We start from the raw sequence: 24,337 nt of genomic DNA, 5'->3' as shown, positions 1-24,337 counted from the left end.
CTGTTATTAAGAGACTGAAATAGAACAACTGATAATAAAACAACATACTTTTTTTTTTAAATACACACAAATCTGATAAGAATAACTGTACTTTCATAAATAATTTTATAGGTAATGTCTGGAAAGCCTGCAACTATTTGTGCCTTTACATCAAAAACTAGGCAGCAGAATTCAGTTGCCCGGTCTGACAAAACATTCAAATGATCCTGATGAAAACCCAGATGAAGAGGAGCCAATGCTCCGTTAACCCTCCCTGGGCAGCACATTACTTACTAATTTCATGTTCTGTATATTTAAATCTGGATTCCAAGTAGAGAATGATCACAAACAAAACATTTGAAGAAAGTGTGACATGGAAGATTAATGATCAGTAATGAAGACTATGTGAATGGTCTGTGAATATCCCAGCTAAGTCAGGATTAATATGTCAGACAACAGTATCTTCTCTCGCAACTGCTACATGCCATCACATCACATAACAATGCTAATAAAAGTTAGTAATCATCAGGCATTATCCTTTTTCAGATGCAGGTATCAAGTACAGGCACACATGAACTGAGTAATTCAAGAAAAGCAACAACCATCAGTTTATGACTGAAATAAAAAGTTTTTATTATCACATGAATGTTTTTAGAAGCATAACAATACCTAGAAGATTGAAAAAATGGTAATTTAGTTCTATTATCCACAAAACTTAGACACATACTACAAGCAAAGAAACTCTAAATGTTCTATACACAGTTAAGGATAGGCACAGGGTATGGTATCCCGAGATAAATGCTGAAGGCCCTGCCATATCCAGCAGTACCCAAAGACAGTAATTACCTTAAACCCAAAAGCACCCCATTCCAACAGGCAGCCCCAAACTTGCTTCACCAGGCAAACACCCGTGAGCGTGACAGCTGCTGCTACACAACGCTGGCCATTACTGAGCTGGCTCATACTTTTGTTTTCTCTTTGATTAGAAGAAAGCATAGAAAGGAAGGCAATTAGCAGGGCTGAGCAACAGCCTGAGCAATTTACTGATAATTATAAAGTACCAATTCTTATGGTCTCTACTTGGGCTTTAGATAAAATAGTCATTTTGATTACAATCTGTATGTGTAATAGCATTTGAAAGCATTACTTAAAGTTTAGCCCAGCTCTTTCACCGTATTTTTGCTGTCTGGCATCTCTAACCTTATAGGTCACATGTCAATTAAGCAACCGCTTATTAAATCCATTTTTCTTAAAGTAATCTTCAACCAGGTTTTTCTAAGCTATTATTTTTTCTACTTCAAAAGGTTTAACACCAGAGATCAGAAGCTCTGGGATGCCACTCCCACATCAGTTAGCAATGCCCATTTTTTACAATGATTTCGAAGACCAGAAAGGAACTTCCTAAGTAGAATCATGAATTTGGAGGAATAACAAACTATAGAAAGTTAGATACAATATCAATGCTTAAAATATCTGTAGTGCTTCTAGTTTTTCCTCAGATACAAATGTTGTTACCTTTGCTCAATTCAAACACCAATGCAGCATGCCAATCACTTCAAAACCTGTTAAAGGGCATTTTTTACTCTTGGGAGGATCTGGTTTTGGCACAAAACTGAACTCAAAGGCCCATCTAGAAGCCCATCTCTCTCTCCTTCCCTCTCTCTCTCCACCAACATTCGCTGTAAGGTGAAATATTTAATCCTTGTAAAAACAAGCAAATCCAACTGGAAAACAAACTTAAATTTCAGATTTTTTTAAAAATAAGAAATTTTTTTTTGAATCAGTGTATGTGCTTAGAGAAAAGAGTGAATTATTAATCCAGGCTTGATTTCAATTAAGCATCAAGTCAAATGCAGCCCACAAAGAAACTAACACAATGCTTTTTTCCATATCCTGTTCTTGAAATTAAACCAATTTAACATTTTAATTACCAAAAACCTTTAAAGAAAGCTATAAAAGTCGATATTTGGCAATGCAAATTACAGTCCTTGCAATTTTATTCATTAATTATTCTAATTACCTCCATAGCTAATGTTATGTCTAAATACTAATTCCTTAAAAGAAAATGGCTTCAAGCTAGTCATTAAAACTTCCACTGAGGGAAGCCCAAGCCATCTTTAATACAGCAGCTAAAAAAACACTAATGCGTTACAGAAGTCCACTAAACAGAACATATATAATTCCTTTCCATGTCAACACAAACTCTTTGCCAACAACACATCAACACAACTCAATGCCATCAATTGCCATTCCTTTCCAATTAATATTTTCTGCATATTTCTTAGTATTTATTTTGAATATTTTGCACCTATATGCTACTTAGATACTCAAATCCTTGTCATCCATTCTAGTATAAAAGAAGTTTGAAGTCTGCGATGCTGCAGACTTTTAGAGTAGTAAATCCCACAGTGGTACAATTTGTACAACGATATTGATGCAAATTAGTAGCAAGATTTTTTAAAAGTTAATTGTTTTGGTTAAAACATGGACAACATACTTTTGTTCTTTAAAATAATACTAAGCTATCCTACTTTATGCAGAAAGAGAAAGTTTCATTATCTCTAACTTTTTATTTTTCTCTTCACTCTTCCTCAAAAAAAATAAAATAGTTTTAAATCAAAACAAACAGAGACTGGTGATGCTTCTCAAAGTCAAGAAGAAGGCAACGTAAGAGTGAACTGGAAGAAAGAATTAGAAAATCCTTACCTGGGAAGCGAGACCAGTAGGTCAGAAGTTTCAGTGGGCCACTTTACATACTCTACACAAGAGCACCAACATACGACCCAGACATTTATTTTCTTATCTTTACTTTGATAGGATTATGGAATAGATAGATAAGAATTGAGAGAGATGATGAAAAGTTATTTCTCAATGTTACAAATATTTTCCCAATATAAACATAACTGCCTTTGGTTTAGCTTTGTATTTTCTCTTTAGAAATGCTCTAAATGCTCAGGAAGGCTGAGTAAAAGCTACTGGAAAAGTGTAGTTAAAAACCTGGTACAGAGTAGCTCAGCTACAACGGCAGTGTAGAACCAGAGGACCTTGCCAAAACCAAACATGACTGTGCTGTTTGGAAAACTGACTAGTGCAAAGAACATTTTATGCAATGTTATACTAGTAGTGCTGAATTACCTCTATTTGTTCTTAAAAATTGTTTCTCATTAAGTGATTACAGCTCGCCACATTTAACAGAGATGAGCTTAATGTCAGTACTCCTAAATGTGTGAAATACAAAGAGGCTTAGACAAGGAATCTAACCAAAGAACACAGTGTTTAAAGTTTGTCAAAATACTATATTTAAAAGGGGTCTCTCCAGCGTTACGGTGAGCAGCTCTAACTAGCACCAGGGTCTAACCTGGCAGCAGCTGTGAACAGCTATTTAGATTGCAGGCTTAAATAGCTTTGTTCCAGAAGTATGGAGAATATGAAATGACAGCATTAAATGATTTTTTGGACCTTTGCTTTTTTTTGAAGCAAGGTAGAGGGAACGAAGAAAAGAAGAGACTTTAGTGCCCTATGCTCCTAATGCTAGAGAAGAAAAATACCACTCCTTCCTATGTACTCTCCAAGGTCCAGTGACTACAGTTCTTCACATGCACAACTAGAGAAAATATCATGCAGCACTGAACTAGGAAGATTTTCTAAGGAGGCAGAAGAAATGAAAGGTAAATCAATCAGTTTAATTTAACAAGCTTAGCTTGCAATAGTATTATCTTTGAATAACAATTAGTTGCTGTCAACACATCAGAAAAAAAGCTATTTTAAAATTAGATTTTGGACATTAAGCTCTTAAAAAGTGAATATAAACATTCACATGCTAGAAAAGCAGGTCATTTTATATTTTGAAAGCACAATGTCACAACGAAGAGTAGGTCACAGATACTGTGCGCATATTAATATCTTTTAGATTAATTTCAGCCCAGCTTGACATTAAATATTTATCTGAAGCTTTTTGTTACAAAACAGCTTTTAATTAACAAAGAACAGTAATCATAGCTGTTAGCATGATGAGTTGATAGTGAAAGCTATAATATTATAAACATTTATAGTTTTGCTAAACGCTTTCATAACAGCTCTTTTTCTATAAATGGGTTGCACACAATGAAACACACAAAGCTACACTCTATACATCCACGCTTGCTCTGACTATCCCATAAACAAGTGGCCAAATAATCCTGGTAGTCAAAGATGACTTCGGGGGTATTCATTTCAAAAAATGGTATTTGTTTATTTTAAGGCAATCGGAGGTAACCCACCCTTTTGAGGGGATAGGATGGAGTAGGCAGGCAACCCTTCTGGTGTCAGCCCAGCTCTGCTTCCTCTCCAGCCTCACACGACCTGATAGTACCCAAACCTTCCGGCACTAGGTGACACCAAGCTCATCCTGCAGGTGGTTCACAAAAGAAACTTAAAATTTTTCTGAATGTCTGTAAGGTTTTTATTCCAGGAGACATAACAAGAAGATGTATGCTTAATGCATATTGACTTTAGATGGCCAAGAAAATGGAAATACGTGGAAAATTAGGCTGGCAGGGAAAATGGGAGTGTTGCTTCTTCAAGTCTGGAGGAGGAAAACTTCCATCTCGGACACCTTTAGAGAGTGAGTTCTACTGCAGCACTTCACTTATTGTTGCAATTCGCAGATGACTTCCACTGAAGAATTCCTCTTTCCTTCTCATTGTGCTCACTAAAACGGATCACACATTTTTTTCCCCCTATACAAGGTAGCAAGGTCATAGTATCAGAGTAAGTTGCTAACATGACAGAGAATTTAAAAAGAAAGCCCACTACAATTAATTTTTGCATGCTAAAACTAACAGCATTTATAAATTAAAAAATGCAGATTGAAAAGCTATCTTCTTCCAATGATTTGTTCACAATGTAGAGAAGAAACAAGATTCTAGTACCCTACTCCAAGTAAGACCAAGTTTAAAGTGAATACAGTATATTCAAATAGAGCTAACCCATTTGTAAGCATTTAGAAGTTGAATGCTGCCTTGAATTGAAAAGCGACTACACAGAAGTTACAGTGGTAATGAAATCGGCTAAGCCGCGTGTCCAGCCCCTAGCGGAGTGGACTGCAGGGAAGATGAATTACACAGAAGGCTCACCACGCTTCGGGAAGGGATTGCACTTAATGCCCCGGAATGTGCCTCGCTGAATGCCTGTGTCCAGCAACATTGGCTGGAATCCAAGCAGATCCATTACGTTCCCTTTATACATCAACTTACCACATGCCTCGGTGACACCACAGATATGCCTTTCCTCCTCCCCTTTATTTTTAACTTGAGTATCTTTAACACAACTGAGATACATACTTCAGGCTATACCATCAAGGAGGATTTTAAACCCAGTTTAGCACTTTGTAAATTATTGTGTTATCTTTCCACCTCTAATCTAACACTGTATTGTAAAAAAAAAAAACAGGCAAATTGAAGTAATGATATAGTTCACACAGATGCTTACATGAGTTACAGTACCGTACTTTCACACAAAGTTATCTGTGCGTGAACCTTTTAAATTGTCCATAAAAACACTTATGTTGACTCTGTTTCTGAAAACAGTCTTTCTTGAGCAAGTTCTTGGCAAACTGATAGGGTATAGAAAAGCTCATGATACATTTCCTTTATTTATTTTTTCTGTATCCAGTTATATCCAAATCTAGCTGAGAAATAGTATATGTTTAAAATTATATGCCTATCTTTCACTCTGGACCTATAAGAATCATGTTTTTAACACACACAACAATACCATGACAACCTAAATAATTTTGCTTAAAAATAAATAAAAAAGACAAATCTCCAGAAAGCTTTTTCTTTTTAATAAACTGGTCTGAATACAAGTTTGGTTTTAAGCCCTGAACTTTCTGGACTGGCTGGAAACAAAGATCACAGTTTCAGCACTTTCCAGTTTTTTTTTTTAATCCTTGTTCAACTTAAAAAGATCATCCTAGAACATGTAGTAACACGGGTGGTAAGATGCTTACTTGTGTTATAGAGCTTTGTGTTGTGCTCTGTCTGGAGCATGGGTTTGAGCCTAAATATTCCATACCTCAATCTTCAGGTTTTCCTTGTTCTGAAAAATGATCTCTCTATCATTCTTTTACACAGGAGAAATCTTCTGAATACTCTATCAGTTGTGTAGATTACAGCAACCTCCTTCTTTTACAACTAAAAAAAAACAGAACAAAAAAACCAAACCCCAAACAGAACTGCCAGTTCTCCAGCAGCCTTACTACTACAGGAAAATCTGAAGCTTTTTGTAGGCAAATATAGATGCCCAGGATTTCTCAGTATAGTTATTGCTATGATCAAGTGTGGCCTTGTTACTTTTAACACTAGGCTGCTAGTGACCCCCCTTCCCCCCCTTTTTTTTTTTCCTTCAAACTTACAATTTTCTCAAATTTCTTCTGTGTGGGAAGTAATCCTTTCCCTCTTTCCATCTGGAGGAACTGAGGGTCACTAGCCCTCAGTTTAAATGACGAAAGTAAGCCATATGGAAGAAACTTACATGGAAAGGAGTCAGCACATAAAATAGATGACCAACTAGGAATTCGACAAGTTGAAAGCAGTCATCAGTTTTTGCAGCCATTTTTCTATTGTTAAAAGCTTGTTTTTTCATGGTGGTGAGTAGTGCAACTTGGCACTTCAATAACAGATGTTTCTCACCTTGTGATTTAACAAAAGCCACCAAAGAACTCATTAAGACTCTCACTACTCTTGATTCTCAAATCAAAAAGTGTATATATAAGTATATATTGAACCTACCACTTAGTTTCATCAAGAATACTAACAAAACATTTGATTTTATTAAAGTTGCATTACTGTTCCTAACACTGAGAAAGTAGCTTAACTTCCCTGAAAAACTTCTAGCCTTTACAGTTGGGAAGTGTCAACCCTGGAAGTTCAAAACCAATAAAAATAACCACACGATCTTAAATAAAAACCTTACGTTTTTGGCCAGTCCAATCTTAAGGCATGATTTATGATTACTGAACATTTATGACCACTACATCACCACACCATAAAGCTCAACTTAGTCTCTAGTCAAAGCATTGTAATAGGTTGGATATGTGGTAGGTAAATTGCTAATATATACATATATATATATATATAAAAATAAAATTTAGTTTCTTTGTCAGACATTTCATGAACACTTATTTTATGTATAATGGAAAGTTAAATTATGGTATTTTATGTACTTATTGCATGCAATAACACAGGATATTTTACTCAGTGCCTTATGCATACATTAGCTCCAAAAATACAGCAGAACAAACTCTGAAGGACAGTAGAGACACCTTCTCCTCCCATGCTTCCCTTACTATAAAAGTATTACATTAAGTAGAAAGACTGCAGTACCAAAACAGAATAAAGGATATTTTTCCTGCAAAGACAGAAGAGGCTTTTTTGAGCTGTCTATAGCTTAAGTTTGTTGCATTCAGCAAAATATCTGAATATAAAAAATTATTCAGCTGATGTATGGGCATGAGTGTTGCAAGCATGCTATTTTCACATTCTTATGAAACTGTTCATGGACTCTGCTCTTTGCAAAGTACGAGCTCCAGGGCCCACGCCCTATTCACAATCAAAAGCACATCCCTACTGTCTCATGACTACCTGAACATAAGCTGATCACTACCAGTAACTCCTCACCTGTCTATTCAAGGTTTGCTGACAGAGAAGGCACATTTTACAGTTTCTGAAGTACCAGCAGAGCAATCTTTCCTCAACATTTGCTCAATTTTTAAATTTACTTTTACTTCAGATCTAAGAGCTTGTGTGGTGACCAAAAACTTGTGGAATTTTCCCATATACAGCATCTGGTCTGATAAAGGATATTGCCTCTATCAACTTTATTTTGCCAAACACATTCAACCGCAAACAACTTTTGAATCCACTTTGGCTGGTCTAGCAGATCAACTGGATATTTCCAGTGGCTAGAGACAGATGTCCACAACATGAATTTATAGAGGTGATACGCAATTGGGAACTCTACTGAACTATACAGAAGTGTCCGTACACCACAACCAGAATTTAAGCCCTATGTTGTCTGACCCCAGAGCCACTCTACCTACCTCACATTACCCTCCACCTTCTAACTCTGTATTCAGAGCTAAACCCATTGCTTCAGCAACAAAGCAATGAAGAGAGTAGAAGCAAGCTCCTTCCCTCCTGGAAAGCGACAGTGCAGGGCAGTTCGAGGTGTGGAGGCTGCTGGTCCTGGAAGTGATGCTGGGAGAGGTACCCAACTCACAGGCTACGTGAAGAAGAGAGGACCCAGGACCCTCTGCACAACTTCATCCTGTAGAGCTCGCTATGAGGAAAGAGTCCTGCAGGGAAAGCTCCCAGACCCCCAGAAAGATCAAGTTTACTAGCCGTTTGGGGAAGAAGAAGTGAAATAGATGTGCCATCAGGTCGACAACTACGCTCTCAGAAATCCCTCTCCCAGAAGAGTCAACCACGCGATGGCACTTGGTATAAGCACTCTGTGCTGTTTGTATCACTATTCTGAAACACTGGAAATGCTACCACTAGGAATGAGTGTACAGTGCGAAGGAAAAGGTATCAGTAGTGTAACATTATATACTGCTCTAAGAGTTTTACAGCAAGGAATGTGACTACGATTCACTACTGCTGACAATACATCTTGAATGCATCACTGCCATTTCAAGAAGCAGTACTGTCCAGGGACCTCTTCATCACAAACAATGAAATGAGGTACTGATGATAAACATACAGCAAACAGATGGCATATTCACAGATGAAACCACATTATTTTTTATAGAAGTGCTCACATAAAGAATCGACTATATAGTGCTATACAAACTATGTTCAATTAGCACATGCAACATTTCTGGTGCACTGAAATTTTCTTATTTTGCTTTGTGTTTTACACTTCTGAGGCTGAAGAGGAGTAAGAATATGAATTTTAAAATTAAACAATGCAACACCATTTGGCAATATGACATTGTCAGTTTTCCAAATTTAACAGCAGCTGGGAAAAAAGTATGTCAGCAATTTCCTACGATGTTTTTCTGGAAGATTGAGTAGGAACATTCCATACAACAGGCATATTCACAATAAAAGAAAACACTGTGTTCTAGGAAAAGCAATTTTATATACTTTACACTATTTACTATCCATGATGGTTCTTCAGCTGAGTTGAAAATTTGAAGTTTAATTAACTTATTTTAATCCAGAAGCATAAGAGTTGCTTTAGATTTTGCCATTTTTGTTCTTGATGATGAGTCCTTCCCATAGCTCACAGCCTAAATGTATTTAGCTTTAAGGTCTTTAGCACTCTTTTCAATAAAGTCACTGGAGAGAGCTTAAGACAAGCACAAATTTATTTACAGAAGTGCTTAACTACAGCTCTATGTGAAAAAAGGAACAATTGTTTTTCTCAGAAGGTACTGCAGCAGCAACACACACACATGCATTAACCAAGCAAGCTACACAGAACTACAGCTCTGTTATAATACAGAAAATGATTTACTTTGAATGGCAAATTAAAATGTGTATTTTAACCACAACATAGAGCATGTTTAGCTCTTGTAAATTAGTCTCAACATGTTTTAAGGTTTTGCTGAGAAGCTTTCATATGGGAAGGTCCAGCTATATCCAATTTAAATGAAAAGAGTTTCCAGAGCTTAAAAAATTGTTGCTTAAGTAAGGAAAAAATAGCAGCATGCACTGCCAGATAATTTGGTGGACGACTAAGAAAATAATTTCAGACCAAGTAAGTCACAGCACAAGAAAAGTATCTGCATATTGTAGGACTCACCCAGCTGAGCACAAATAGAACCTGCATCTTGTTTAAGGAGCTCTATTTCCATTACTCAGTTGTTTCTCACGTGCTTACAAACCTCCCAGGCCTAACCACAGAATCAGAATATGAAAGACTGTTTCCTTCACTGCAAACATTATATTCAAACTTGTCCACATTTTTAAAGTAGCTGCTGTAACTGCGTTTTTTAAGGTCTTCCTCTAAATTACATTAGTGACACAGACGTTTCATGAAGACAAACCAGATATTGCACTTGTCTGAAGTACTGAAACAAATGTTTGTGTTTTCTGATACATACATGTTACCATCCAAAATTTATTAACTGCCCATGTTCTACTGTGGACACAACTCACTGCAAAAAACAGTAAGCTACTCCTAAGTGAAGATGGATCTTGTGAAAAACAGTTATGCATTAAGAAACAGGAGTCCATCGAATGTGAGCAACTAAATCATATATTAATTCTCCTCATTTGTTCCATACGAAAAAATCTAGATTTTATAATAATACTTTATATTAGATAAAAGTATCTGAATTGCTCTGGGAAGCCTAGGTTTTAAACTGATTCATGTTTTGTATTGTTGGGTTTGTTGGTTTTTGTTTTATTCTTTTTTCACTTCGGGTTTTGTTTTGGAGACTAGTGTTTATTCCTGCTGATTCACATCTTCAGCAAAAGCCTGTCCTTTTCTACTTATTCCCAAGTACTACTGTACTCCATATTCCTAAGGCCATCAAGCATATTCTTCAGTACAAACGGTTGCCAAATGTTTTATCAACCAGCTTTATTGCATTCCTAAACAAGAACCACACTCTAATAACGCCATCTCCTCAGGCAAATGAGCAAGGGAAAACATTTCCCTTTGTGACAATTTCAGGCTACTGAGACCACTGTTACTTTAAATATAAATACTATGAGGTTATGAAGTAATGGTAAAATACAGCATCTTAGCATCATTTTGACTTGCATGTCCATTAAAAAAAAAAAGCCAAATTACCAGGTAAATCCAGAGTTGCTTCAAAAACAAATCCAGAGAGAACTGTGACAGAGGTTGTGCTGCAGCCCTAAACCACTCTTCTGTCTATTGCGGCATTCAGCTCTGGTGTCTTCTAACTTTCAAAGCTTTGGAAAAGGAGAAGCAAACGGTCAAGCAATGTGGTCAGTGCATAACCCATAAAACTTTTGCACTGAAAAATAAAGTTCATTTTGGCAAATCTGTGAGAGAATATAACACTGTTACCAAGTTGTATCATCAGAGCAATATGACAGCACAGAACTTTCCTAATTTCTCTTCAGCAAGGCTGCACAGCAGTGTGCGCACAGCGTGAGTTTCAAAGCCAGGCCTGACCTGGTGGTGAGCAGCCACCACGAGCAGCCTTCAGCTGAACTTCAGGCAGAATCCATCCTTCCTGTTCTGGGCATAGCTTATAAGTTAGACCAGAAACTTTCAAAATAAAACTCATAATTTCATTATTATCATACCATTACATTTATTTTCTTTCTCTTGTATTTACATAATGAGTATTTTATGTGCATCTTATACATATGCATAATACTATATCCTTAGAAATGTATGCATAAAATGTAAATTTACATTATAAATAAGTATAAATAAAGCTATATGTGTATTTAAGTGTATTGTATTTTAATATTGCATTATAATTCGTTAATATATTATTACTACGGCAGTATTTCCATAGGCCTTATTCAAAGTAAACATCTACTTTAAAAAAAAAAAGAGATACAGAAAAAATGATTTCTGGAAACACTGATTTCCTTCGGTTCGTATCAATTTTTCATCTACGCTAGAGTTAGTCTGCAGTTTTTGGAGGCAGATGGAGTTTTACTGCTGATTGGGCACAGCAGCAGGGAAGGGATCAGTGCTGATAAGACAGTATTTATTAGCTACATCTGCTACAACTGCTTTTTATAGACTCCATCACTGCAAGACAGTCACTCTCGAAATTTCCCCTATGCTGAATGGGACTTGAGGAACTAATTTAAATGCTGGCTGGTGTTTAAAGCTAACAAGACTATTCTCTTGTCCTTCGGCCCATAGTGTAGTTAACAACGGTCAGGAGCAACAGTAAGGAGACAGAGCCAACTGAATGTGTTCTGAATGAGCATTTCACACCATTTTCTGTGTCATTAATTCTGATGATTACTTTAGTTAGTGTCTTTGTGGAATATTATTTAAACTAAATTAAGCCTACTTATGTCAAATAAAGTAACATTATTCAAAGAACAATAGTAAAAAAAGAAATAAATTAGACATTACAAAGTACTCACACTGAGTGACCTGGAAGCACCCAGTGCAGGAAATAAGCAGATGTACGTAACGTGAACAGCCCTAATGCTATTGTCACAGCTGTCACCAGTGAAATCTGTGTAACTTTCCCCAGAGCAAAAATTAATGTAGATTCTGAGCTACTACCTCTTCTTCTGGTTACATTATGCTGCAAGATGCTAACTCACTTCCTGGGAATAGCCATATTTAGCCATTTGTGTCTGTAGACAAAAATCTACAAGGAAGTGTAATACAGAGCTCTTAAGCTCATCCTGCAACCACAATAACAGAATTGATGCTACTGTTTGGACACAACTGATCATTTTTTACAAGAAAAAAAAAAAGAGGCTACTTATCACTCTGCCTGTTCAAAGTTTTTAGAAACACCATCGTTTTAGATACATCTTCCATCTAAGAAAGGAGATAAAAAAGAAACATCATAATGTCTGTTTTGTGCAAGGAAAGGGTCTATTATTCCCGGTAAATAAATACTAATTTCTTCCTGGGGTATTTGTTAAAAATCCAATTATTTTGTATAATTATTTCTATTCAGAACAGTATTTTTAACTTGCAGTCAAACTATTTTCTTACTCATTCATGTTTGTCCACTAGCATAAACAGCCAATGACTTTCAAACTGTAACATTAACCTTTCATTACACCAAAATCGAAATAATAGCTAAAACCACAATAAAATCATGCAACTTCAAGTCACCCAATCTGTCCACACGTATCAAAGTGCCTAGAGAATGCTAGTTAAATTTTGTTTAATTACTCAAGTCATACAGCCGGAGCAAATCCAAGTAGAAGGTGACAGATCAGACGAAAGATAGTTAAATTTTAACCTCGACCCCTAAGATTACATTTGACATCATGTTGTTTTAGTATCAATGAAGACACCTGTACAAAGAATCTCTGTGCACACATAGAAGGGAATAAATGTAAATATTTTCAAAGCCAAAAACTTCAGGATATAAATATCTCACATCCAAAAGGCTGAAATGGATACTGTATATTTAAAGTTGTGAAACAAATGTATATCCATAAGCAACATCTAAGTCTATAATTAATTATAACATCATGGCCCTACAGATTCCATACTCTCTATACCACATTCTATTTTGGGCACACAACATGACAGTGTCTGTATGTCACTAATGCAGAGAATGATGTTTGTGATATATTTAATATCTCCGTTATTGATTTAGACCGCTTAGCGGACACCTGATACACACAGTATTTCCATAACACACTGAAATACAGAATTAAACAAGAGGTAGCTAAGGTTACCCTGTTTGGCTGCGCAAGAGGAACAGCTCAGAAAGACTGAAGCGTCTTTCAGGGAAAAAAAAAATGAAAAAAAAAAGATTAGGGAAGGCTGAGCTGTTAATCCAATTCTAAAAAGCTCTTCCTGTGGATGAGATTCATAGATTTATTGATGCTTAAATATTAGACGAATGATGTTTTAAAATGAGTTTTTGAACACACCATTTTCGTAATATCTGGGACTATTAACTCTAACTTACTCCTAGATGAATTAGGAGGCAACAATGTTAAGGTATCTATTTATGTGCACAGACCCAACCCCAGTACTTCAGTTTACTTCTAGAAGCAATGGCGAGAAAAAAAAAAAGAATAAACTGACGTGACATGCCAGTTAGAAGGTGTATGCATGAATTGTGTTAAAATATCTTATGTAGCCACTGACTGCCGATATCCCAGAAATGCAATGACAAATTGACTACTCAGAATCACAGAATCCTCTAGGGTGGAAGAGACCTCCAAGATCACCCAGTCCAACCTCTGACCTAACACTAACAAGTCCTCCACTAAACCATATCACTAAGGACTACATCTAAACGTCTTTTAAAGACCTCCAGGGATGGCGACTCAACCACTTCCCTGGGCAGCCCATTCCAATGCCTAACAACCCTTTCAGTAAAGAAGTTCTTCCTAATATCCAACCTAAACCTCCCCTGGCGCAACTTGAGCCCATTCCCCCTCGTCCTGTCACCAGGCACGTGGGAGAACAGACCAACCCCCACCTCTCTACAGCCTCCTTTAAGGTAACTGTAGAGAGCGATAAGGTCGCCCCTGAGCCTCCTCTTCTCCAGGCTGAACAAGCCCAGCTCCCTCAGCCGCTCCTCCTAAGACTTGTTCTCCAGACCCCTCACCAGCTTCGTTGCCCTTCTCTGGACTCTCTTGAGCACCTCCATGTCCTTCTTGTAGCGAGGGGCCCAAAACTGAACACAGTACTCGAGGTACTTGAGTACTCATTTCCTTTCAAAAATAGGAAGTGTTCAGTGTGTTTACCTACAATGTTTAACTACCTTGTCATGATCATCATTTTGTCATATTTATTGAGATTGTAAATATAGCAGGAAAGATGCATCAGAAAAGCAAAATATGAAGCTGGTAGAAGGATGTTACCAATGCTGACAAGATCACTGCCTGCACTCACTGCTCACCAAGAAAAAGACTTCCCAGCACTGGGCACTGCTGTCAAGCAACATGAGTGCTTTGAAAGACCTTGAATCAGACCTGGTGCCCACCTGAAGGCTGACGGTTTTACAGATGCTTCAGTCGGAGGAAGACTTAAAGGCACCTCCTGAGGGGTGGTTCGAAGCTGAAGCCAAAAAGGCAGCCTGGAGTCCCTCACGCCTTCCCTGCCGTGCTGCAGCCCCAACACTGACCTGATGCTGGGCAGGGGCAGGCAAACGTGGTCCCTGGCCACCTCACCCAGCGTAGCTTGGCCCACTGCACGTAGACAGCTTCTGTCAGCAGCAGGAAAATCCAAGGCCAGCATGGTGTGGAACGGACAAGGTAAAGCAGGAAAAATAAGTAATAAAAAAAGCATAAGCCTTACTTAAAGTGGCTGCAGCCCACAACAGTAATTGTGATTTTAATGGTTTTTTATATGGCCTTGTTTCACCAGGCAGATTTTAAGCGTTAACCATAGGGCTGTGTGGTCAGGTCTGCACGAAGCTTCTCCAAGGCCTGCAAGCTATCAGCGAGTAGCATGCCTGATGTGGATTAAAAACATTTGCATTAAATTTCAAAAGCCTGTTAAAGCGTTCACTGAGGACTTGTATTTTATACATGATTAATTATTCTTTTGTGAGCATCCTCGTAATCTATTAGATGTGCTGTTACATTTGCATTCACAATTAATTTCATAGAATCACAGAATATCCCAGTTGGAAGGGACCCATAGGGATCACTGAGTCCAGCTCCTGGGTACCCAAAGGACCACCCAAAAATCAGACTATGTGTCTGAGAGCTTTGTCCAAACACCTCTCGAACTCTAATAGAATAAAGACTCAAAGACAAACACTTTTAAATTTTTACTTAGGACACAAAAATTATTCTAGGACTTTTGATCAAACAAAAGCTGGCTTTTTTTTTTATTATTTTTATGACAGAGTAAGCACAAGAATCTTCTTGTCTATTTTTCAGATTAGGCTGTACATATTCTTATCGGTTTTATTTTAGAACCAGATTCCTCCGGGCAATTCCATACATCACTACAAATCCTTATGCAATTGTATCCAGACTTCTATATTTATCGAGACACCTCATCTTAACAGCAATGTTCTTCCTTAGCATGAACCAGGCTTTTAGAACAGATTGCACAGAAACCCCCACAAAAATTCCCATTCTAACGAGATTTGCCAACCAGTCTCTCAGTTTAAAGCACCTACATGTGAAGTATAGATTAAACAATGGTTCCAGTAAAAAAATGTTATTTCTTTTTCTATTTGGTGACTGAATTCAAATGCTACACACATACATCCTATCTGCCAATACTGAAAACCTACGTGCAGTTAATATGCATTTTACCTTCCTAGATATAATCTATATTAAAATAAATAAATAAAAGTGAGGAAATGCGAGCTAAAAGTTGTGTAAGCATAACATAAGTCATCAAGTGGTCCAGGATACATGGAATATGCAAAAATATCAGAATCCCAGAGCTATTCATTTCTTCCTTTCACTGCTCTAAAGAAATTGCTTCAAACAATTTAAACAAGAAGCTGCTTTTGACATGCATGCAACTGATGTCATTTGTTTTGGTAGCACATAATGAGGGGCAGTGACACCAAGAATGTAAGACCACATTCATGTCTATGCCAGAAGTTACCAGTCAAGTGAAAATAAACTAAAAAGGTAACATATGCATAGCTTACATTAGTTTGCGAATCATCTATTGATCAGGATTGAAATTTTTACCCAGATGAAAACCATGCACAATATACTAGAGCTCGTCTGAAACAAATCCATCCCAGCACTCAAAGTATGACCAAGAAACAGTCTGCTCTCAGAACTATTAAAACCATTTTTATCAGCTTCCACATCTGGAAGCCCAAAGACTTCTCCTACAACCCTGATAAACTTTTGAGTTACATTTAATTGCAGCAGTCTCCCTACATTATCTTATGAACTGCAGCACTTTGAGCTCTCTATCAGCCAGGATTTGTGAAGAGGTCCTCCAGTGGATTATTTTGTCTTTACCATTGTGCCAGATCCAAGGGCATCTTCCCTGAACAAAACTGGTGTTCAGGATATCCTTTATGGTATTCTGCATTCATCAAAGAGTATAAGGCAATAGCTCCGAAGTAAATTTTAGTGGTGGTTACATACATAGCCCAAGAAAATGAACTGAAGCTCCAACTTTAATCAGTAAAAGTATTTTACTCACAGCTGTTTGGAGTAACAGTTTTCATGAAATGGCCACACACAGTCACCACTCGCATGTGTGCCTATCTTTGGCTCTGTTAAGAATCGCTAACATTAGAAAAGTGGAAAAGGGTGAAACACTCCACACAGTTTAACAAGTCCAAAAGAGATTCCTGGATTTTCCCCCACCCTTCCACTTTTAAACACAAAAAGGCTATTTTCTGCTTAAAAAAAAAAAAACAAACACTTTTTAAAATAAAATAAGTATTTCATCAATATCAGACACTAAAAAAGACACAAGTGGTTTGTTATCCATTGTGAAAGAATAGGATTATCTCAACTGAAAATGTTAAGACCAAATGTATGATCAAATACAATTTATGTATTTAAGACGTCTAGGACAGGAATAGAATCTCTTCTTATCTGGAAGAATCATAGCACACTGCTAATACGACACAAACAGCAGAAGAAAGGGGAAGATGAAGAGAACTAACTAGGCTATAATCACATAACAGAAACCAGTAGCAAGAAATATCATTAAGTTCACAGAATGGTTGAGGTTGGAAGGGACCTCTGGAGGTCACGTTGTGTTTTCCACTCAGCTCAGGGAAGCCGGATCAAATATTTAACTATCAGCTAGTGCTCCCATGGTCCTAGGAAAAGAATGCCGCAACAATATCACCTTTATCAGCACCAAACAGACAGGAATTCCACATGTTGTTATTATATATATATATACACACCAGTAACAACTTTAGTCAGTCTCAGCTGGAAAGAGTGACTCAGACTGAGCACAAAATGCAACCCTCTACAGAGATGGCAACTTCTCGCGGGCGAATCAAATTGTATTCTTCTTGCCGAAACCAGTGACTAAACACATCTGTAAAAAACTCAGCAGGGGTAGGAGACGCTGCCTGTGGCAGCTTGGTGCTTCTCAGAGCTCTCTTATCTCATGCTCACACATGCTGCAAATGATCGAAGCTACGGTCCCTTGGCAAGTTCCCAGGTTTGATGGTACAGTTTCCTGATGTGTGCTATCCCAAATCCACTTGCATGCTCTGTGACAATCCTGTACTTGATTTTTCACCCTGATAAAGACAACCTGAGCGACTGCAAACTGACTTGCAATGAACAGTGTGTTTTAAGCACAGGATTCCAAGAGCCGTAGGACGTGTAATGCCACCTTAGTATTGGAAAATGCAAGATCTGGGACAATACTGCAAGTCTGATCAAGGTTCCCAATTACACATCATTCTGGAATTACCGAAAAGCAACCTATGACATACCACTGCAGTGCGCAGTGTAGTGTGTACATTTTTGACCCAGGCACGTTGTTTAGGATAACAGAAGAAATACATTTGGTGAACTTCAATACAATCACCATTTTCAGTCACACTGGCAGAATGAAGGCACTCACTGCCACCACCCTGCCCCTCTATAAAAGCTGCCTAGCTCCCTTCATTTGGAAAAGCTGATCTAGATTTTCCCAGCAGAGGCTCTATCTCTTCTAGGACATGCAATGGAGCTTCACTGGTAAATAACAAGAATAGATAGAACTAGGGCCTGGTATCTATAAAAACTGGGGGGGAAAGAGATTATGTCAATTTTGCTCTAAAATTTTTGTACAGCAGAGATTTACTATCATAAATACGGACTTATTCGAATATATTCCCTGTACCTTTCTAAACAGTAGGTCAGCAAATACTGAGAATGAAAGTAACTACATGAATCACACATAATGCTGAAAAACTTTTAATTAGTTTGATGGAAACTAGTTTGATTGACACTAAAGGAAAACCTAAATAGCTATCAATTTCAACTAGTAAGTATTTACAATGAAGACTGACTGCAATAAAGCTATTAGTGGTTGTTACATCTCACTGTCAGGACAAGAACACAAACTCAATCGGTGGCTCAAATTATGCTGAAATAGTGCCACTTTGTCAACTTGACTCTGTCAGGCATCTTAAATAATTACCACCCATTTTGCAGTGATTTATTCTTATGATTCAACAGTCAAGACTGTATTACTAAGAAAAACAGGGAAGCATTGTAGCTTAAAGGACTCAGCATTCTCAAGAGCATATGCTAGGCCTGGTACATGAGAGAGATGTACAAATATTTCCACTGCGTATACTTTTATTACCACAATGCTCACGGAAATTGTGCTGTTTAATTTCAGATACTTGCCTTAATCTATAAAATTTCCAATACCTATGCTGCACACAATTCCCCTACATAACCTACAGCAACATTAACAGTACATAATTGTTTGCAAGCCCAATCTCAAGCAAAGCTTGAGATCTCAAACCAAGCTGCTTGAGATCCACTATAGTGAAAAGGAATAATATAAAGTCAGGTCATCCACTTGTAGAATGTGAAATGTATCTCAATTTAAGCAAAAGCTCTGAACTGAAAAAAAGAGTGCTCCAAGACATAAAAATAAAGGTGATACACGTTTCAACACTTTGCGATGCTATTGATTGTTTCTTATTTCTGTCTGTAAGAAGCCACCGGTAGCATCCAAACTGCTTAAAAGAAATGCAGCATGCTGCTTTGGTTCTATTAACCTGGCCTCGCAGATTTTACAGGCCACTTCTGCTTTCAATTTACTGCCCTTAGCGCCATGCTCTGCATGGCCAGTTCTTAAGTACTTTTTGAAGTGTCACTACATTAATTGCAGCAACGCAGAGCTCGAGATGTACAGAGAACTTTTGTCTGCAACTACGATGGGATGTCCAACAGCCTTTTATCAGGAAACTAAGAAGTTTAAATTGAATAAACTGCTTAACATTTGCAGAGTCCAGAGACTTATTGTCACCAATAACGAATCAATTCAAGAAGCTGTAGCTTTTCAGTCCCTCCACAGAGTTATAAAGTGTACTTGTAGGACTGTCCATGTGTTACCTGGAAGCTAGTCCAAGAACACACAAGCACCAAAGCTATATCCCTTCAACTCAACAGTCTTTAAAAACGGTTACTTCCTGTTAACACATTTTATATATACCCACACACAGTGTACTTATGCAAGAGTCCCATACATATAGGTAATAGGCCTCAAGGACAGGATTTTTTTTAAACATAATGCAATGCTGCTGAAAAATGTCATAGCTAAATATAAAATCTTATTCTGCTGGCTCTTTACAGCAAGAAGATACATTTCCAGTAGGAATTCTAGTGCAATAATGTTTGCCTTCCTCGCTGGGAGCATGTACATAAAGCCAAAGTTTTAACAAGCGCTGTCCAAGAAATCAGGACTAACACTTAACCTATTTCAGAAGCATTCTTATTTTAAAAGTGGAGTTTCCTCCACTGCAACACCTAAGACTGCAATATCAATAAGTAATAAAAAAAAATATCACTCCTTGCTCTTGATTTGAGAATAAATAAGATCGCTATTTACCTGCCTGCAGTTCAAACTGTTCAATATTTGCTAGTAGACAGGATCTCAAAGCATACAAACCATGGAATTCTTCCAAAATTTCCCAGACAGAAGCAGCTGAATGGCAATGCAATCATACACTGTCCTCCTAACCCCATCCCATCCTAACCTGCTGGCCCAGATCACTTCTGGGTCTTCCCATCTTGGAAGCCTCACTGACTTTTAATTGACAGCCATTTCCTCCCTGAAGGAAGAACGGGAAAAAGTTCACTACACAAAATGAATAACAGTAGGAAGCGTAACTGTGTTTTGGAACTTGTGGTAATTATTTTGTAAATAACGAGTATCTGTTCTTGACCTTCTCCATGAGTACTGATGCTCCAAGGCATCGTAACATTCATCGCCCAGATTCTGAACGTACCAACTGGTATCACCCTAACTGCTGTGTGTCACGTATTTCAGGTGGAATATAGAAGAGATATTTTGGGGAAATATTCTTTGTTAAGGGGTAAAGCGTGCTAATGCCTAAGAACACCTGAAGCTCAGGCTGGGCATCGCGGACCAGAAGCCAAGCCCTGGAAGCTGCCAGCAGGCAGGCAGCTCAGCACGGGTCACGTACCCACAACGACTACACGAACCCCTCTGGGCACACCCCAGGGCTGTCAGGGAACCCCTGCTTGCTTCCACCGCAGATAACAAGCCAAGTTACCGAGAACCAAGAGAAGCAGGAGCACCTATGGCCAAACACAGCTGCCGGGGGGCCGGAGCCATGCGTTCCCCGCCTGACCCCGTCACGGCAGCCGCTCCCCCAGCCCACTTCTCGGGCACCGCCGGCGCTCGGCTCCCGCAGGCCGCTCCCCGCACACCCCACCGGCCTCCCGCAGTTCCCCGGCTCCCTCCCGCCCCGGCCCCAGGCGCCCCCCCGGGGCGAGCGGCGAGGGCTCCCGGAGCGGGGCTGCCGGCGCCTTACCTGAGCCAGGACGGTGAGGAAGGCGCCCGCCCCCGGCCGCCCCCGCCAGCCGCCGTAACACGCCGCCACGGAGCCTCCCCCGAGCAGGACGGCGGCGGCGGCGGCGACCCTCCAGCCGGCCGGGCGCCGCTGGCTCCGGGCGGGCCGCAGCCCGGCGACCCGTCCCCGGAGCGGAGCGCGGGCGGCCGCCGCCAGCGCCGCTCTCCACGCCGCCATCTTCCAGCCAGCCGCCGACATGGACGCGGCCGCTCCGCCGCCGGGGGGGCGCATGCGCGGCGGCCGGGCTGGGGCCGCGGGATGGCGGGGGAAGGCTGCAGGCCCCCCTCGGCTTAGCGTGACCGGCCGGGTGTCGGTGGAGGGGAAACGTAGTATCACAGAGCCATTCGTGTTGGAAGAGACCTGCAAGATCGGTTTAACCATTACCCTACTACCAATGTCACCCACTAAACCATGTCCTTAAGCACCATGTCCAACCTTTCCTTGAACACCCCCAGGGACGGTGACTCCACCACCTCCCTGGGCAACCTGTCCCAATGCCTGACTGCTCTTTCTGAGAAGAAATGTCTCCTCATTTCCAACCATCCAACCTACCCTGGCACAACTTGAGGCCATTCCTTCTAGTCCTATCACTAGTTACCTGTGAGAAGAGGCTGACCCCCAGCTCCCCGCACCTTCACTTCAGGCAGTTGCAGAGAGCAATGAGGTCTCCCCTGAGCCTCCTCTTTCTTCTCCAGACCAAACAACCCCAGTGCCCTCAGCCGCTCCTCACAGGACTTGTGCTCCAGGCCCTTGACCAGCTTCGTAGCCCTTCTCTGGACACGTTCCAGGGCCTTGATGTCCTTGTAGTGAGGGACAGAAAACTGAACATAGTATATTCCAGAGCAAGTAACAACAGAAACATGAATAAGTCTAAAACATCCTTTTCAAGGGTGGAGTTTCTTACGAATGAGACGATAGAAGAGGTTGCTTACACAAACTGTCATGGCAGAGGTGATAACTGAAAAGCATGACAGATTGAATTGACCAGCTGTAATTACTTATGTCAGGGACAACTATTTACCCTGAATGCCTCCTTTTTTTTTTTTTTTTTTTTTTTTTTTTGGTCCACTACCATTGTTCTACTGAAGCTCTCTAGGCTTTGGTTAGGTTGAGCTTGATGTTAATGAGTCACATTCAAACATTGGGCTGCCTGGGAATTTATGATATATGGGCACATGAAGTGAAGCTGAGAGGAAGTTAACAGCCTTTTTTAGGTTGGTAGTACTGGGATTTGTGTTTTTGGAGAAGTTCACCTGAAGTTCACCTGGTGAATTTGGAAAAAGACTGGAGAGATAACTGTTTCAGGCAATTCTAGACTTAAGGCATCTGGCAGAGAAAGTGCGATTTCCTGTTGCTTAGGTTAAAGGCCTTCAGAAAGTACTCAGTTCATCTTAGCAAGCTGTACCTTTCACCTCTTTCTGTTACAACAGCAAGTACTGTATTGTCAGCATTACAGCCGCTGCGGCATCTGAAACACGGCTCTGAAACATGGAAATGCCTTTTTTCCCCTCTCACCACTGATATACAGTGATATACATCCATGCCACTAAAGTACTTCTAGTTCGCTGTCCTTTCCTGATCTGTATTCATAGTCATGAATTTGATTTTGTACGTGTTAATTTGAGTCATTTAACTAATGGCATCTCAGAATTTATCCAGTCTTCCATTAGCATGTGTTGTCCATTGAATGTCATTCAGTGAAGTGTCTGAGACATCTTCAGGCATGTGCTACCTGAATACTTAGCAGGGTACAAACTCTTCAAAAACACCTCTGGGAAACACAAATGACTGCTCATGGCAAAATCACCCAAGAGTTCAACATGCAGGATGAGTGGTTTCCATCCTCACAGGCTGTAATGTACATTGCAAAATCTTTCCCTATCCCCAGAGACCTAGAAAGTAAGTCATACAAGAAAATCCTTTCTAATCCTCAGATACAATAAAACATAGCAGCAAAATCCCACTGTCATGCACAAACGCATACTGAAAAATCCAATTTCTCTTACAGAGATGTAAAACTTACAGCAAATTCCTCTCCCCTTTTCCTCCTTTCCTCCAGACAAAGTATCTTCTGTCTCAGCCTTAAAGTTTGACACAGAGTATTTGCACAAACACCTTAAGAATACTCCCCTTTCTGTGTAAGACAATAACAAACACTTTGTGGATGCTGGCAACGTCCCAGAAGCATTGTAGAGGATGGCTGAGGGATTTGCATTCTGAATGCCAGATCCCACAATTTTGAACATGTGACTGCAACATAGGTAAGCATGTTTAGTTCAGCACCTTGCTAGGCATTTTCAGTTTTTCTTTGAGTAAGAACAAATAAGTAGGTCATTTGCCTTTCCTTGGATGACATTCCTGACTGAAACAGATATAGCTGCAATGTGAAAGGACAACTACTCTCCTATGACTGCAAGCACGCAATGCTGATGGGGAGGTGAGGTGTCCTTAGCCAACCTCTCTCTCCCTGCAGTAAATTCACCCCCACGTGTAGCATCCCAGAGGAGCACACAACTACCACTGTGCAAACAAGGTTCTCTTTCCCATCCTGTACAGTTTGCTCTTCCTTGCCTTTCGTAAGCAGAAATCATTACATTTAGCAAGCTGACGTACCTGCTTTTGTAACGTGCTTTCTACATGTTGACCTCAGAGTTCCTTCTAGAGATGGTTGCATTGCTGAAAATCTGCAAAAGCAAATTAAAAGCCTAATAAAATATTTTCTTTAATGTTTAAGGATGTGATTTTCCTGTGAGATTTAATGCTCCACTGAACCATTATATAATAAGACTTAAATGCTATTACTTCTTGTTAGGTATGATGAGCATAATGTGAAATCACATCCACAAGTGAAAATGTACTACGGTGAAACAAAGCCCATGCAACTCCTTTGATATTTAGAAAATGATGTCTGACATAAACTTCATTTTCTTCCATGTTTTTGTTATAAAGTAAAATGTAGAGAGTAAAAATACCAAGTAAACCTACAGCTTCACATGCCTGAATGTCCAATTCTGCATCTCAGTGTCTTTTAAGAGTGTTAGGCCAAGTTCCAGCACGGATTCAGTCTCTGCTGGAACTCCAATCCCCTCAAGAGCATTAGGCTTAGTGCCAGCATTCATTTACTGTTGTAACGGCTTAAATTAACTCCTGTTACATTCAATCTAAACTCTTTCTTACTATTTTAGATAGAATAAGAGTTGAGAGGTGGATTCAGTC

At 39.3% G+C, this 24,337-nt stretch overlaps 1 protein-coding gene across 2 annotated transcripts in view; it reads right to left on the bottom strand.

The window, feature by feature from the left end:
- Positions 1-21,330, bottom strand: part of MICU2 (mitochondrial calcium uptake 2) — a 155,312-nt gene extending 133,982 nt beyond the window's left edge. Inside the window, exon 1 of one of the 2 annotated variants that reach the window (XM_035542478.2) lies at positions 21,083-21,330. In XM_035542478.2, coding sequence (XP_035398371.1) covers positions 21,083-21,319 — 237 coding nt within the window. In that variant the 5' untranslated portion in view covers positions 21,320-21,330. Of the gene's footprint in view, positions 1-9,768; positions 10,201-21,082 lie in introns of those variants that run through there. The other variant, XM_050713559.1, reaches the window with a different exon arrangement.
- Between the last annotated feature and the right edge of the window lie 3,007 nt (positions 21,331-24,337).

The sequence above is a fragment of the Cygnus atratus genome, chromosome 1 (assembly GCF_013377495.2).
Source record: "Cygnus atratus isolate AKBS03 ecotype Queensland, Australia chromosome 1, CAtr_DNAZoo_HiC_assembly, whole genome shotgun sequence".
In the NCBI taxonomy this organism is placed as follows: Eukaryota; Metazoa; Chordata; class Aves; order Anseriformes; family Anatidae; genus Cygnus; species Cygnus atratus.
The sequence above is the reverse complement of the archived record's forward strand: the minus strand, read 5'-3'. Positions and strand labels throughout refer to the sequence as shown.